Source organism: Aricia agestis, chromosome Z, assembly GCF_905147365.1.
Source record: "Aricia agestis chromosome Z, ilAriAges1.1, whole genome shotgun sequence".
NCBI lineage: Eukaryota > Metazoa > Arthropoda > Insecta > Lepidoptera > Lycaenidae > Aricia > Aricia agestis.
Window position 1 is genome coordinate 24,315,438 of NC_056428.1, and position 17,324 is coordinate 24,332,761.

The window sequence follows — 17,324 nt, forward strand, 5'->3', positions numbered from 1 at the left end:
CGCTAAACCGATTTGGCTGAAATTTTGTATAAATATACTTTGGGTCCCGGTAAACGACATAGGATACTTTTTATCCCGCAAAAATGTACGGTTCCCGCGCGATAAACGAGTTTTAGCGCATCGTAATTGCGGGCATCATCTAATAGATAATATAATATTATCGCAGCCATCTAGTTGAATTAGCCAGCCGACTCAATGCCTAGGCCACGGATGTCCGTGGCCTAGGCATTGAGTATTACACTGCATGCGATGTATTATATAAATCGCAACCATCAAGTTGAACTAACCAGCCCATTTGACACCTAGGCACTTTAAAAAAAATGTATTTATGTATGTATATTATATTATTTTCATTTCAGGCCAAATTTTTTGCATAACCTGCTGAAAACTTGTCACCTACTTGCATAGAGTTTTCTTAGTTTGAGTTACCGCTGTGAAACTCATTTAGGCGATATGTAATATGTATTGGCTCACTAATACAACTATATGGTTTAGACAAATATATACTATAAAACCACATTAAAATAAATATATACTTATTTAAATAAATTCAAAAATATCTATACTTAGATTTAACTACATATTAAGTTAGTAACACACCTCCGTTTTCCCGTAACGTGTTAAAAATATTATAATATATATCAGTTGAGCAAAAGCTTATTAAATAACACTGGCAAAGCATATTAAAATAAGAATAATATCAAAAATTAAAAGAATATCTCTCTCCTATTATCCACACTATTAAGTACTGATATAAGCAAGTAAAAAACATAATCGCATAAATATAGAAAAACTTATAGCTACAAAATTTATTATAAAGTACTAAAAACTACTCACTATAATTATTGATAAACGTCCCACCTATAGCAAAATCTAGAAACTAATTATTTTGAACTCGCACGTATGCGTGCGCCTTTATGTAACATACCCTCACTTTCCGTGTCTCGGTAAAAACAATGAAAAAATTATTTACAATTAATATCTAGTAAATTACAAGATGTTACGCGATTTGTTTCGCCGCACACATTGAACATTATCATTGCGGCCTGAAAATTACAGCTAAGCAAATAATAAAAGGAACCACAGTAGAAACTCGATCATCAGGCCCTCAGATATACGGATTCGCGATTATCCGGAATATCTTAATAACCTTAATAGTTTTTAATTAACATTGATTTGTTTTTTGATTCTGTGTTTAAATTTAGGTTTAACTTGAAAAAACTGTAAGTTAAAAAAACAGGTCAGGTTGTTCAGAAATGAGAACAGATTGAAATACTGTCTCGCTCTGTCAAGAATAAAAAGTTTCGTCGAGGTTAAATTGGCCTTACTTTCTAGATGAGACCGGAACTGGACTTCACTCTAAATGTTTACAACAAGCATCTCAATGCTGGGGGAAATTGTGGAAGTGGTGCCCTCAAAACGAGGATATACGACCATTTGTGACTTTTTTGTGGTGAACGCGCAGACTTGTGTCTTGGTGCGATTAAATTGGACTAAGTTTAGTCTACACCATTCAGAGACTTTCTCCAACGAATTCGACACAAGTTCGTTGCGGCTCTCAGTGACATTTTGGTGAGAAATATGCTGGGAGCCGGTATGGGATATACCTGTACTATCATTCACAATTTACTAGTATGAATAGGGTAGGCAAAAGCACACAGCCCTGAGGGACACCAGCGTCAACGAGCAGTGACCTTTTTTGGTTATCGGGTTCACCGCTTTGGTCTTCCGAGAAGCCGGTACTATGCCAGAAGAAGCTAGGAGAGCCGAAAAGGCGCATAAAGACCGGGGCCAACTCTGGAGCACACTGTCAAGCACATGGGACGGATAGCTTGCAGAAATTTCCCTCAATAGCTTTGGCAAGAGACTAGAATGCACGGGTTCCACAAGGGCGACGCTCGAGTCTCTCGCCAATTCTACTGGCGTACTTTTTCTTTGCCCAAGCGATATCTCTTTTAAAGGACCTAGAGGCAAAGTTGAACACCTCTTTATATGTGCTGGAACTAAAATCTCGAGCACACTGCACTGGCCCAGGATTGGTAAGCCTTCTGCTTCCGGCGAGAAGCTTTGTTGGTGGATGAACCAAACTAGGTCCGAAATCTACTGCCAGTGGTACTGCAGAGGACGAAATGAAAAACTTCATCCTTTGTGGCACCACATCAGCAATAGAGTTGGCAGTGTTGTCGGGATCATCCGGAGACACGCCCTTGAATAGAATAGGATGCAAAAAAACGACCGCATTCCATTCCAGTCTGCTAACTTGTATTAATAATAATAAATGCTTTATTGGCACGTATAAAAAACATAAGAAACACATAAAAATGTCAAAAACAAAAGAAATAACAACAAAAAAATAAACAAAATTACGAAAATGTGCAAAATGGCGGTATTAGGCGTCAGAATAGGCAAGATACACAATATGACCACGGGCTTACGTTTTAGGCAAAGTGGAAGATTCCCTTTCATATGATCTTTCATAGACCAAAAGCTTTTCCATGCTTTTTCAATACGACATAAAATATAATATATTATTATATAATGTACATACATAATATACATTTATCACAAGATAAAATAAACTACATAAATAAACTTTACACAGAATAAGACAAAAAAATCACCCAAGTGCGAGTTTGACTCGCCCACGATGGGTTCCGTACCGTTAAAGAGTAAAAATATGCCAGACTATCAGTAATATTATCACACAGTTTCACAAAGGCCTTAAATATATTATGTTTACTTTGATAATTCATAATAATATTTGAATAAAATAAATAATTAAGAGAGGATCCCATACAAAAATTGGCCAATAGTGGCCAATTTTTTTCTATAACGGTACGGAACCCTTCGTGCACGAGTCCAACTTGCACTTGGCTGATTCTTTTAATGTACATTTATAGATTTAGATTTTAAAATCGAATAAGGAATTCCAGAGTCGATTAGTGGAGGTGGTGAAAGAAGAATCATACAAACAAGGGCGTCGCCAGCCGATGGCGCAGGGGGGGGCAAGTTGACTTTACCTACTACAATTCATACTTTTCTCATTCTCTACGAATGAATGAAAATGAATTGTAGGTAAAGTCTACAGCACATGAAGGTTTTCACTTGTACTACTAGCCTTACATCTACAGCGATTTTAAAAACAGTCTTAGCACTAAGTATATAAATATATATTCTGTGACAGTACAGAGTCCAATGTGTAAAGCTACGAGCACGAGCTCTTGACTATGCAATAAAACTCTTGTAAATAAGTTATAATAACATTGTATTTTTTTTAATTATCAGATTTTAATTTATAGTGGTCGTTGTTTGCATTATATTTGGCAACTTTTTTAGAATCTCTAGGGGGGGTCAGCTGCCCCTCTTTGCCCCCCCCTGGCGACGCCCTTGCATACAAATATGAAGTTTTATGAAATGGAAACGCAAGAGTAAGTTTGTTTGCAGAGCGAAGAGTAGGATTGTTATAACCGAATAAATACTAAATTGTAGTGCTACACACGACGGTTTTTAACAGCACGCTGTCACAATTAAACCTCGTAAGCGGCAGAAATCTCCTAATAAAGCAATGATCCGATGAACCAAGTGGTGCGGTCACGGATACTTGGAAACACTGGATTTAAAATCAGCAGGAGGTCCAACAGGGACGGATTTTGACCCTCCACATCTGGGACTCGCGTATGCGTAGTAATCAGTCGTGTAAGGTCATTTGCAAGGGCAAAGTCGCAGACAGACCTTCGGATGATCAGTTTTACTGGAGTCGAGCCAGTCAGCGTGGTGAGTCCGCCAAGTCTGCGGATGGGATCTGCTGTTGCACTAAATCTGAAGCAGCTTGCAGGTGGATAAAGAGACGGTCCGGACCTACAGCATCACGCATAGACGCGAGGATGGTCGTTGCAATCATTGCGGACTGCGGAGCCATAAACTTGAGAAGTCCTTGACTTCAAGATTGCTGAGGTGGCGAGAGCTGATATCATCTGTGAGATACATTTACACACCAGCTTTGGGTAGAAAGGAGAGCTTTAGATGGGTGGGAAAGATATAATGTGTAACTCGGAGATGATATCTGTGTCAAGAAGAGCAAAGCTGGCTTTGCCGTTTCAATGGCTGGTAATGGACGGCATTAAGGTTGTAGGTTGTATCCCCTGATATTACAAAAGTCCATGTTAAATATCAAGGGAGGTGCCTTATTTGTTTGCTCTTGCCCCGAGCCATTTGGAGCGCAGTTTTGCCCTCCCCAGAATACGAGGGGCAGCCTGGACGTCCACGTCCAGTTCCAGGGGTCCCTGAGCATGGAAGTCTAGAAAGGGGTTCTCCAGTGCAGTTGGTACCCTCCTGGGGTAACATTTGTTTTCAACTGCGGCATTTCTAGGCGGGTAGGGAATTGGGCCTCCGGTAAACTCACTCACCCGGCGAAACACAGCGCAACAGCGCGCTATTTCACGCCGGTTTTCTGTGAGGCCGTGGTATTTCTCCGGTCAAGCCGTCCCATTCGTGCCGAAGTTTGCTCTTCCACATTATATTTTCGATTATCCAAACACCTAAAGACAACAATAATTAGTCCGTTCAATCGAGTTACTACTGTACCAAGAAACCAGTTAATACAATATACTTAATAATCAAATAGCAATAATTATATGACTAATAGTTTCGACGGCGAATATAGAAGCTAGAAATCAAATGTGTATGGGATTTGACATAGGCCAAGCAAACGCGAATATGTCACTTAGCTACGCGTTATGTCAAAAACCACACATTTGTGATAATATCTAATTTTGTTATCGAAATTATTGAACGTTTCTAGTAGTTTAGAGTTAGTTTTAGTTTGAGTATAAAATTATGTATGTAAGTTTATAAGGTATTTATAATATGGACCAAGACGCCTGAATTAAATAAATAAATATATAAGTAGTCCTACACACTTTACTTGAGATTAATCAAATGGATTTATTATTTATATTTATACAGTACTTTACTGCTTTTTTAATACGCGTACGACAAAAGAAATTAGAAATACTCTACACATTCCAAACGTAACTCTACTTAACTACATAACCTTACTTATTACACAAAGTACTAAACTCTATTCCAACCTAGATGATGAGCATTTACCATCTTTTAGTACTGGGGTTTGAACAGAATTATTTTATAAATCATTAAAAATATAAACAGAACTAAAAGCAAGCATTATGTGCTTACCCACACAACCCATCGCTCAAAATCTATCGCGCCAGGTAAATTAAAAATTTCAGAACGGTAACACCTTTTAAGTACAAATTACGGACTATAATAATATAATATAATATATAACGAAACATTATATTATAACGATATCTATAACTACTAAAATGCTTAGCAGCCTGAAAAACTTTGGATAACACAATATTTTATTTACAAAGCACATGTAGATAACTAAACACACAAAACCATAACTGAAGACGTGAGTGGATGAACACATTACACAATAACTAACATTTTGTAACAGATGGACATTTAATCATTATTCCCTTATAATTTCAACAACCCTTGTAACTTATCTACTTTATCACCTGGCTAATATACCTGCCTAAACATAAAATGCACAGTTTTTCATTTCAAACAATTTTTCCGGCCCTAAAGCCTCCATTTATGCAAAAAATTCAATTTTCCTACTGGTACTACTTACTTATCGTGTGCATCCACTCACGTCTTCAACTATTAACTACCTACTATCTACTATCTACTACCTACTAGTATTGAGCAATATTTCACTTATTTTGACTCTTGTCCCCCAGCGTTCGTTATGAGCAGCAATTGGTCTTGGTCTTGCAAAAAAGCAATACCAAGCAGGACCAAGGCCAATTTTGCTGATAACCACCCCGCGTGGCTAAAACAAGAATAAACTTTTAAAATTAAATTTATGCTTATATCCTAACCTAACCTATCATATTTTAAATTTCTCAATTTGGTCAAACGTTCTCAAAAATCTTAAGTCCTAATTCCTTATCAATAAAAATATTTACTTGGCGTTTACACTAATATTGTTCCTGTTGATTGGAGTAAATATATTTATTAATAAGGCCCTATGAATACACTTATTACGTTACAATTAAATTGATAAACTTTACATTGAAATCACACAAAATACCGCTCGTAACTATATCACAATATGTGCTATCCTATGTATTTTGGTAGAATAGACCTTATTAACCTTTCTAAGAATGATGGTCTTTTGGTTGTAGTGGTATAAGTGGCAGGAGATGCCATGCAGATTTTGACGGGGTGGCGAGTAGACGCCGTCGTCACAAACGGGTAAGGATGTCTGACAAGCGGAGTCACTGATGATCCAACTAAACTAATACTCTGTTTCACTCTAACCGGTGGACTCATCACTAAATGCTGCTTCTGGCTGGAACCACCAAGTAAAATAACCGGTATCCCGTTCTTCTGGGTATGCTCCCTCTTCTGTGGTCTAGGAGTAGTAGGTCTGCTGGTCGTGGAGGTCGTTTCAATGATTTCATGGTAGATGGACTCATCGTAATCCCTATTTTCGTCTGCTAAGGGCGCTACATACATGACCTGGCGCATGCTGTTGATATCTTGCACCAGTTTGGCATGTTCTTTGATGATCTCGTCTCTGTTGGCTAGGAGGTAGTCTATCCTTCGCGTGATGCCATCTATGGTGGCAGGAGTCGGTCGGAGCTTGAAGGTGGCGTACAACGGAGCTGTTCTGGGTGCGCGCCAGCCTGGAGAGGAAATATTTTTGTTACTTCAGGTAGTTAAACCAGTAGTGGGCATGTTATACTCGTAGCTCTGCTTTCAGGGTGATATTTGACACAAAACTTGAAAAAGTACCTATTGATGTACATAAGCAACGTGTCTTATTATTTTAATATTAATTATAATATGTAGGCACTAACAAAGAAGTTGATTCATAGGCAGATGGCGGACCTACGTCATTTGGTCAGACTATGTCAATTTAATGATAATTGTCTTAATTTTGTGTTCTGTCGGCAGAGTTTCTCATAAAGCGATCCAATTACGTAAGTCCGCCATCTGTCTATGAATCGATTTCCCTGATAGTACATGACTATTATTTATAGTATATGACTGTTATGTACATTATCTTACCTGTATACGAAAAATCTGTCTGCCAAGGATAATCGACGCAGTTAATCTGAAACGCAATGGAGTAAAGATTATAATATTGAAGTTTATCAATAAATTCTTCACACAAGTCGCAAACAGGAGGAGGAAAAATATGAATTTTTATTCAGTATTCTCAGAAAATATCACCTTCCATGTAAAACAACACATTACAAAGTTTAATCGCAAAGCAGATTTAAAAACATCACATGAATGAAAAACATCATAAATATTATGTAGACGGTACATCAGTTTGCTTTGCAACGTAGACAATTCTGTATTCATAGATTCATACAGATAATAAATCGCTAACATTGCTGCTAAGTTATAGCAAGCATTCCGAAACTTTTGATATAGCGGAAAAATATCGGAAAATTTTTGGTGTTTAGCGGCACTCTTTTATTGAATATCAAAATAGGGCCCTGCCGCTTCGTGTTCTCTCGACACAAGAATCAACGCAATCCATCATTTGCTAATGCCATGCAGCGACTCAATTTTTTTATTAGATTTATATATTGGCAGTTTAGGCCATGGCCTATGGGCGGCAGCGTCCTAGGATGGCGGCAGAGTTCGTACATAGGGGCGGCAAAATTGAAGTGACTCATAAAAAATATAAATCCGGCCCTTTAAGTCGCCGCTACCAACTATTAATTGCCTCGTCGGTGGCCGGTGCAAACCCTGTGTGTTTTTTGCTGTCATGTGCACTACCTAATACAATTATGCATTATTTTAAATTTCATGAACGGCAGTGAACATTCGCTTGGCACGAACAGAGATAAGATCACGGTAGTTGTATTGTGTACACTTAAATCACCGTAGTTGTAAACAAGACACATTTCAATGAAATCGCAATTTTATAATACAGGATTATTTCAGATTCGAAACCATTTCGCAAACAGAGAGACTTTCAAGAAACAAAAAAATACAGTGGACACCTAGACAGCCGAACATAATGTAGTACAGTAATTGAAGGCAAAAATCAGGTACAACCTCCGATTTCGTTAAACCTCCATCGATTTGGAAAAGTGACATACGCTCGTATTGCGCTTTTTGTGTTTTAGGGGTAATAGAAAATGCAGATTTAACCATTCTGGTTGAACTAATTGTGTTTAATTTGATAAAATAAAATATGTTTTAATATTTTTATTCATGATTTATGATTATTTATTAATTTTTCAACCCTTTTAGCAACCAACCCTTAAATCGTGTTTTTTTTTTGTATTCCTGAGCTTTAAAATAGCATATTTACATTACTTACATGAACAGTTTGTTTGATATTTATGATTTAATTTTTGGATAAGAGTGAAATATAAATCTCTAAAAGTACCCGTTTATTGCAGAATCACTATAAAAATTGGTTACAAAAACTTATTAATACGTTTAAGGTTTTGAACCCAATTTCAATTGACGACCCAATTTGAAGTCAACATAATAGCATGGACTACTACATACTTGTGATATGGAACTAATATAGATCAATGATATTCTACTTATATTTTTTATTATATCATTGATATAGATACAAAAAACTAGTTTCATTTATATGTTTAATTAAAGTATTTACGAAAAGCTAAAAAAAGATTAGGCACTTCTTAACAAATTTCGAACGTAATAAAATATCTATCTAAAGCCTAGCCTAAGCCTAAATCTAAAGCCCGTATTAAAATATTTCAGGGTAAAATTGACTAGGTATTATAGGGAGTTTCGGGGGCGATAATTCGATCTAGCTAGGAATAATTTTTAGAAAATGTCATTTAATTCGTGTTTTATCGAATACTGAGCAAAGCTCGATCAAATAACTAGTAATATTTAAACTTATAATTGTCAAGACTTCAGATTGGCTGGCCAACACTACGAGATGGCTGCAATAAATACTGTGCTCTATCTAGTGATAATACTTTTTTGCTACTTTTGTATTGAATGAAAAATTCATGAAGCTGCAGCGCTTGCTCGTAGTCCATACAAGTCGCAAAAAATTACTCTTTCAACGCAGCTACTTTCACAGTGAATTCTATATAGGGGACACATACCTACACAACCTAAAGTATTAATATCACTTAGTTTTGTTACACCTTGTAATATACACCTTATAATTTAAAAGAGATATTTACTAGGTAATAGATAGATAGGGTTGCCATCCGTCCGGATTTCCCCGGATTTGTCCTAGTTTGAAGGGCGTCCGGGACCCGGGGTCCGGCCGGGTTTTTCAAAAGTGTCCGGGTGAAATCCGGAGACTTTTGAAATCCAACTTTTTAGCCAGGCAGCAATAAACGAAAGATAAAAACTCGCTAAGAATAGTACACACTTCCTTTCTTCTTCGATCAAAATCAAGTACGATTTCAAGGACATAAGTTAATCACATTTTTACAAATTTTTGTTGAAAAAATTGGGACGTAATAAGTAAATAGTTTTTAATGGGTGTCCGGGGAAATAGCCATATTTCGACTAAATGTCCGGGATTTTTGTCGTGCTAGACCGGCGACGGCAATAAAGGTGATGGCAACCCTATAGATAGATAATATTATAGTACAATTTACGAGAAAGATGCTAGGAATTGCGAAGATTGTCACGATTTTTAGTCGGAACTCGAGCGCGTACGCACGTTTACCTCAAATTAGATAGGTAATTTGAGGTAAAAGTGAGATGTTAGTATGATTGATTCCAGCTTAATACTGTTAGTTAATACACTTCACTGGCTACAAAGTCAGACATACTTCCGAACATTCTCCAAAGCTATTAATCATCAAATCCAACATAATTTAACTAACAATTAGTTTTGCAAAACGTTGTTCAGGAAGTCATTTAATTAATTATTTTAATTGGATTTCGTGATAATATGGTAAGAAATATATACTTAGATATCATGCCAGGTTTTTACAAGAGGCACGCCATTCTCTGTGATAGGAGAAACTTCGTCGGATTTTTTTTAATTGTAGCAATTATGTGCTTGTATATAACATATTATTATATAACAATAGAATGATAATATGTGAACGATCGTAGAGTAGGGTAGGCGAATTATTTTACAATTTGAGCTGTCAAAGGCTCACAGTACGGTACATGGTGAGATAGATCGATATTAAAAGAACATAATATTATAAGAGTATATAAATTTGTAACTGCTTCTTTTCTTTGTAAAATCTACCCAACTTTAGTGGTTAGGCTAGGTTAGACTCTTCTAGAGTTTAGAGTCTAGACTCTAGCTAGAGCAGGGTTTCGCAAAGTGGGGTACGCGAACCCCTAGGGGTTCGCCATTTGACGGCAGGGGGTTCGCGACAAGATTTACGTAATGGTGGCAACAGGAGTCATTATTAGAAATGTCCGTAGATGAACCTCCTCAATCTGATTTTAAAAGGATGTCTTTGATAGATTTGCGGGCAGCTAAGCAGGCAGAGTATTTCGAATTCTCACGCAAAGCTAATTTGCCACAACATACTTATATGAAAGTGGATTTTCACACCTGTTCATGATGAAAACTAAATACAGAAATCGACTTGATACCGAGTCAGAATAGGGAATATGCATGATTTTTTTTTATGACTTTAATTAGTCCTTTATATCTTTATAAATGAGAATCTATATATTAATACGCAAGCGAAAAATTTTGACGAAAAATGCGGAAACATAGGTGACTGAAATTTACACAGTTATAGTTTATATGGTCAAGGAGTGCATCGAGCTAATATTATTCACTATAAATATAGATTCAGTAGAAATCACCAGTTTTAAACTATTTTTTTAACAAATACTATAACCGCAGTATGAATATCGACGCCGATATGTAACATCTGACGTCACATTTTGTTTCGACCAATAGTGGCTCGTTTAGTAAGTTTGAATTTCCCTCCATTAATTTTCATTTTTTAAACAACATTTTATGGTTTTAAATGATAACTAATTAAAAAAATACGTTTTGATTATAATGTGGGGATGATAAAGATTACAGAAAAATATATTTGAGATGGAATTATTTTTTTTGCATATTCCTTATTAAGGTTAAAATTGTCCAAAATTACTCTTAACATTGGATGCATTTCCGACAAGAAATAAGCACACCAATCACAGTAATATTAGAAAAATATTTCTTTTGCCACTTTATGTGTTACCTTTTATTAAAATAAAAACCTTATTTTCTTCAACAGTCAATTTTATCATTTTCTTGGGAGTAGGGTTTCATTAGTTAGTAAGGGGTTCGTTGTCACCTGGAAATTTTAACAGGGGTTCGTGAAGCCGAAAGTTTGAGAAACCCTGCTCTAGAGTATAGCAGAAGAATCTGTCTCAAATGTTACAATAATACTCAATCTCAAATGTTACAATAATACTGGAGCTTCACAAAATAGGGTAATGGCGCTCGAGGCATATAATGTATTTTCATGTTTTAGAGCTTATGTTATGTCATGTTATGTTTTAGTGAAATGAGGTAAAACGGGTGTGATTTTGTTAAAATTTGTGTACTACAAAGTTACAAACAAAAAGACTGACAGACCCATTTAAAAGGACGAAAAATTTTATAAGCGTTAGGAGATTCAAGTGATGTTAGTCTCTACACTGTACAGATCAATTTTCTTCCAATTTTGATGATGATCAGTTGGAACTGGAGTAGGTACTGGAGTACCTACTTGAAGATTTTTTGGAAAAACTTGTAGAAAATTCTAGTCTTTACTCATTACACTATTTATCGCAAGAATATTATGAAGCTTATGATTGAGTGGATTTCAACAACTTGCATTTTTATATAATTTTGGTGGAAATTTTTGTTTGACACCAAAATTCCCCATAAGGTGTTTACGGGAAACTGGTACGACAACCACAACCTAGACAAATTAGGTTGTCTGACAGAATGAAGTGAATGGCGTATTTTTAAGCTTCAAGAATCATTAATTAGGTATTTTGAAAAAATAATGTTTTACACACCCTCTTACCCACCAAAATTGGAATTTGCGAAAAAAAATAATCTAAAAAAATACCTGCACTAAAGTTATAGCACATACAAACCAAAACTCTACCGATATTCAAAATAACAACATGACATTATTGCCACAAGTAGGATAATTTAAGTACACCAAAATTGCATAAAATCGGGGCTTTTGTGATAAAACGGTTTTCTTTTATTTCTGGCTGGAAACTGGTACGACCCAGCCCACAGCCACCTCCTAAACTGGTTAGCGTGTGGCTGAATGAAGTAAATGGCGTATTTTTCCCTACTATTGTCAATTATCAGTCAACTCCACAGGGATCTGAAACTAGAATCTGTAAAGGAGGAAATAAAAAACTGCCTACAAAAATACTCTAAGAGAATAGAAAACCATCCCAACCACCTGGCCAAGAATCTAATGAGCGAAGAACCAAATAGAACCTTTAAAAGGCTCAAAAGACGAGCCCCTCAAGACATGCTTTAACAGAGCTCTACTAACAAAATGGTCATATCATTGGATATGTTCCATACACGCTAAGAACATAATTACTAAAATCCAGCTCAATGTCTAAGGACAGATCGCAGGACAGAAGGAGTTAATAAAAAAAAAAAATTGTCAATTATAATGTGTCACCCATATCGGCCGTGTTCGTCGGCGTAATTTTTAGCGCATTCACTGCAAAACCTAGTTATTGCGCATGTCCAAATCATGTCATGCCATGGCAACGACAACTGTTTACGACTTGACATTTAACCCAATTGCAATTTGTTGGTGGCGTTGCAATGATCAAACCTAGTGGGAGAGCCATGCTTCGGCATGAATGGGCCGGCTCGACCGGAGAAATACCACGATCTCACAGAAAACCTGCGTGAAACAGCGCTTGCGCTGTGTTTCACCGAGTGAGTGAGTTTACCGGAGGCCCAATCCCCTACCATATTCCCTTCCCTACCTTCCCCTATTCCCTTCCCTTCCCATCCCTACCTTCCCCTGTTACCCTATTCCCTCTTAAAACTAGGCCGGCAACGCACCTGCATCTCTTCTGATGCTACGAGTGTCCATGGGTGACGGAAGTTGCTTTCCATCAGGTGACCCGTTTGCTCGTTTGCCCTCTTATTTCATAAAAAAAAAACAATTAAATTTTTAAATTTTTCCAAGTGATCCATATCCATATTTTCCAAAATAAAATAATCAAACACTATCATAGTGTTAAATAAATTATTTGTGCGGCTGTTAGACAATTTAGGCTCATGTATTTATGTTTAGCTTTTATTATTTTAATCATGTATAAACTGAGGTATAAACAATTAAGACGGATTACGACTTGACCAGCAACTTGTTATGGCGTTGCCATGACATCTTTTGGACATGCGCAATAAAAGGTTTGTCCAAAAATACGCCGACGAACACGGCCATCATCTTAAAACGCACAAACTATAGTAGATAGATATAGTTTGCTATTAAATCAAACAACCTCATAGGTGACAAACTACGTCTGTGATTGATGTTTGAGATAAAAAAATACTTTGAACGTCGTTAAACTGCGTGAGAAATAAGAAAACCATTAATTGCTGGAGCATATTGTAAAAGTTGGAGTACGTATTGATAGATTTTTTGCTTCGTATAATCCGAACACTCGCTAACCCGTTTTTACTTTTCTGTTGTTAGTTCATTATTTAACTTTACTTGAAGATTTAACTGATAACATACAATACCAGTGTTAAAGCGTTGCTCTCCTAACTATCGCACCCAAAATAATAGTTGAATACAGATGACTCTATATTTCTTCAATTTAATAATAATTAAATTCTCGCGCCATACCCGCGACTTCGAAGTGTGCGTACGTTTTAAAGCGAACTAATAATTTAAGCGAATTAATAATTATGTTCAGATGTAAATAATTTTAAAATATGATTTTTATTATGATGTACTTACCTTTGTAAATTGAAATAGTATCCCAGAGTGGAAGACGCTGGGAGCTGTGTGATGTGGCCTGTGTCACAGTTTTAACTAGTACTCTGGTTAACAAGTGCCATTTTCCTCAAAACCTGATCTCAAGCACGGAAAATTATGATTTTGGTCTCATTCGATTTGAAATACCATCTAGATCATTCTATCAAAATTCCAAGAGGGGCTGAAAAAAAATGCAAAGGTTATAAACAATTAGGTAAGTAAATAAAAAAGAAGGGTTTGGTTTTTTAATATTTCAAAAACTATTTGAGATAATCAAAATTTGAAAATAGATCCTTAAAGAGCAGGAAATTTCCGAAAAAAAGTCGTACCTCTTGGAAAAAATATATATTATATTGTTATATATGGCTTCTAACTATAACGAAACAAAATAGTAACAATAATTTGACATAAAATACCGTAATGGCTTTATTTACATGAAAAATTCTTGAATGCGTTTGATTGTTCATAAAAAAGTACATAATCAAAATTTTTGAATTTTCCTAACGGGGATCTCTACTAAGCCCCTTTAAGATTAGCTCAAAAGAATTTTAAAAAATCTAGATTTCTTGTTTTGAAAAAATTGCGTTTTTATGTTAACATATAAAATTTGTTAGTATTAGTCACATTTTTAATGTGTTTAAATTAACAAATTTAGATAAATTAAACAAATTGTGATAACTTATTTTTGTTGACGGATTCTTGTTTATTGATGTCTTTTTAGTACCCAATTTTTTTTTATTCCTGGATATTAATATTTAATCAGTTAAAATATTTGTTTTAGCTCACGTGGCTGATTGCGACAAATCACACGAAACACGATCTACGCGTTTTTACCGCTTTCGCCGCACAATTACCTAAAGTTGTAAGGATTGTTGATACAGTTCCAGAAGTGAGGACTTTTTTAGGAAATTTTCTTCTCTTTAAGGGTCTATTTTCGAATTTTGACTATCTTAAATAGTTTTTGAAATATTAAGAAAAATCCAAACCGTTCTTTTTTGTTTAATAAACTTATTGTTTATGACTTTTGCATATTTTTTTTCAGCCCCTCTTGGAATTTTGATAGAATGATCTAGAAAATAATTCTGTCTACTCTGATAGCGGTGAGCCTAAAATCATAATTTTCGGTGAATGAGATCATATTTTGAGGAAAATGGCACGTGTTAATCATAGTATAGGTATATAGCACTACCAACGCTAACTACTGAATTTGTACTGAAATTAACTTAAACAGTGTCTTATATTTTAGAAGCTTTTGAATGTTAAGTACATAATTATTAAGGTTTGAAAGAAATAAATTATTATTATTATTATTTGAGATAAAAATAATATTTTATAATATTTCTAATAAATCTTTATATTGGAAAAAATTGGCTGCCCTTGTGACTCTACTCTTGCGGTAGAAGACAGAAGTTATATCAATAATTGGCTTTACGCTCTTATAGTGGTTGAATGGACTAATCTGAAAATTATTTTTTGAAATAATTCACATTTGGTATATACTATATATATTTTAACAGTTATCACTTAAGTATCAGTTACACTAAACCGAACATCTAATATCGATGCAACATTTGAATGAGATAATCTGTAAATAGGGTTGCCAGACGACCGGATAAAGCAGGACACAGTCAGGCTTTTTGATTGCGTGTTCGGCCAAAATTAAGCCGAGCTGGCTGCTTTGTCCGGCTTTTTGGTTTAGCGAACTGTACAACCCTATCTGTAAACAATACATATTACGGTGCGACGATGTTGCTGTAAATTTTTGCCTGTAGAAAATTTTCAAAAATATCTACAAAATGTTTACGCTTTCCCAACACATGCGTCGTTTCATAATATTATTATTTCATGGTTAATATTTTCTCTGAAAACCATCTCACCTGTGAACCACCGCTGTATCTTCCGGAGTTGAAGAAGCGTATGTCCAACGTGCCCCCCACCAAGACCACAGCGGTCTGCCACACAAGCAACCACCGCCACATCGCGTCGCCGACTGAACCGAACGCGGACGGCGGAATCCCCTTTGTACTAATAGCTGCTCACGATAAAAAATGCAACACAAATCCCTCGCGACTAGGGTTCCGCGCCCAAAAAAAACAAAACAGATCGCTTTTATGTAGGGTTCTGCACCCAAAAATCGCGATGCTTTCAAAATCAAAATATTTATTTCAAAATAAGTTAACAAAGTTAACACTTTTAGAACGTCGCGTCTACATAAGGCCTACCACCAGTTTGGGTACTACCCCGTCGGTCGAGAAGAACCGGCGTAAGAAACTCGCACGGAGCCACCTTTTACCTAAAAAGTGGAAAATAACAATGACAGCTTAAACTAATTTACACTAAGTATGTAAGTAAAGTAAGTAAGTAAAAATGTGGTAAGTACATTTATATGGAAGCGACCTATGGTCATCATTTCGTTTTTTTTCTTATTCCTGTCAGTCAGAATAATCTTTCGATTTGATCTTCCACAGAGCGAGCAGAGATTTTTATAATTCAATGAATTCAGTTGCAAACAGACGTTTATAATATGTACCTAAATCTGCCATTTTATAGCAGCGTGCGCGCATTTTAACACCATATTTTGACTGACAAAGAGCGGCTTGAACACTGAACTTCCAACCACACGCGCAGACAAGTCTACACGAAGGCATGCCTGAATTTCAAGCAAGTTTAAAAAACAACAAGACATACTTTGGGGCTTGCGCTTGTTTACAGTTTTACCAACTACACGCACAATGTTCAGTGTTCAAGCCGGCATGCGCAAGCAAATCTGTAGTCAATGACAACAGAAGACATGAGGATGTCATTACCACAACTTAGTTAGCATACACCATATAAAGTCGCGCGTCTTCAGTGACTGTTCATTAACAAGAAGTTTGACGGTTCGCGCCGTAGTCGCACAGGTGTGCACGGCCAGTTTCGCGTTGCAGACGCTCCCGTCTCGCGTACCGCGTCCCCTGTCACTGACGCGTAGGTTTGTTCTGTGGTTCTAAGCTTAATTGTAGTGTATTTTAGGATAACTTTCGGAAGCTATTTCTCAACATTTTAGTACTGAGACTATAAAAGAAAAAATACGTGTATTTTTATTTTTAACTAGGATCAATATATCAAAATTTGGCAGGAAGGTTTAATTGCACCCTGTATTTACTATCTTCCTTTGGGATCATGATATTTTCCTAAGACCAAAATTAGCCTATTTTCCTCTCCATCCTTTCAACTAAGTCTATGCCAAAAATCAAGTAAATTGGTTGCTTCGTTCGGGCGTGAAGGAAGGACTAACAAACACATTTTTCCATTATTAGTACTTACGGAAATATGGATAATAGGAAATAGGATTTA

The 17,324-nt window shown here is 36.1% G+C and overlaps 1 protein-coding gene and 1 long non-coding RNA gene across 2 annotated transcripts; one reads left to right on the forward strand and one right to left on the reverse strand.

Moving 5' to 3' along the window:
- The first annotated feature begins 1,698 nt into the window (after nucleotides 1-1,698).
- On the forward strand, nucleotides 1,699-8,557 carry LOC121738746. Its single transcript, XR_006037329.1, has 3 exons — nucleotides 1,699-1,809; nucleotides 3,434-3,436; nucleotides 8,546-8,557. It is a non-coding gene; the product is annotated as an uncharacterized LOC121738746 (long non-coding RNA).
- Nucleotides 6,120-15,967, reverse strand: LOC121738745. Its single transcript, XM_042130980.1, has 3 exons — nucleotides 15,866-15,967; nucleotides 7,108-7,153; nucleotides 6,120-6,722 (listed from the first exon to the last, which is right to left on the reverse strand). Exons 1-3 carry the CDS (start codon nucleotides 15,965-15,967, stop codon nucleotides 6,151-6,153), a joined length of 720 nt encoding a protein of 239 aa, XP_041986914.1. The 3' UTR covers nucleotides 6,120-6,150.
- Between the last annotated feature and the right edge of the window lie 1,357 nt (nucleotides 15,968-17,324).

What these genes read in the sequence shown, in the direction of transcription:
- LOC121738745 (XM_042130980.1), bottom strand. Translation starts at nt 15,967, where the DNA reads ATGTGGCGGTGGTTGCTTGTGTGGCAGACCGCTGTGGTCTTGGTGGGG. An exon ending in GATACAGCGGTGGTTCACAG is followed by an intron (nt 7,154 to 15,865) that starts GTGAGATGGTTT and finishes ATTGCGTTTCAG; the next exon opens with ATTAACTGCGTCGATTATCC. An exon ending in GACAGATTTTTCGTATACAG is followed by an intron (nt 6,723 to 7,107) that starts GTAAGATAATGT and finishes TTTCCTCTCCAG; the next exon opens with GCTGGCGCGCACCCAGAACA.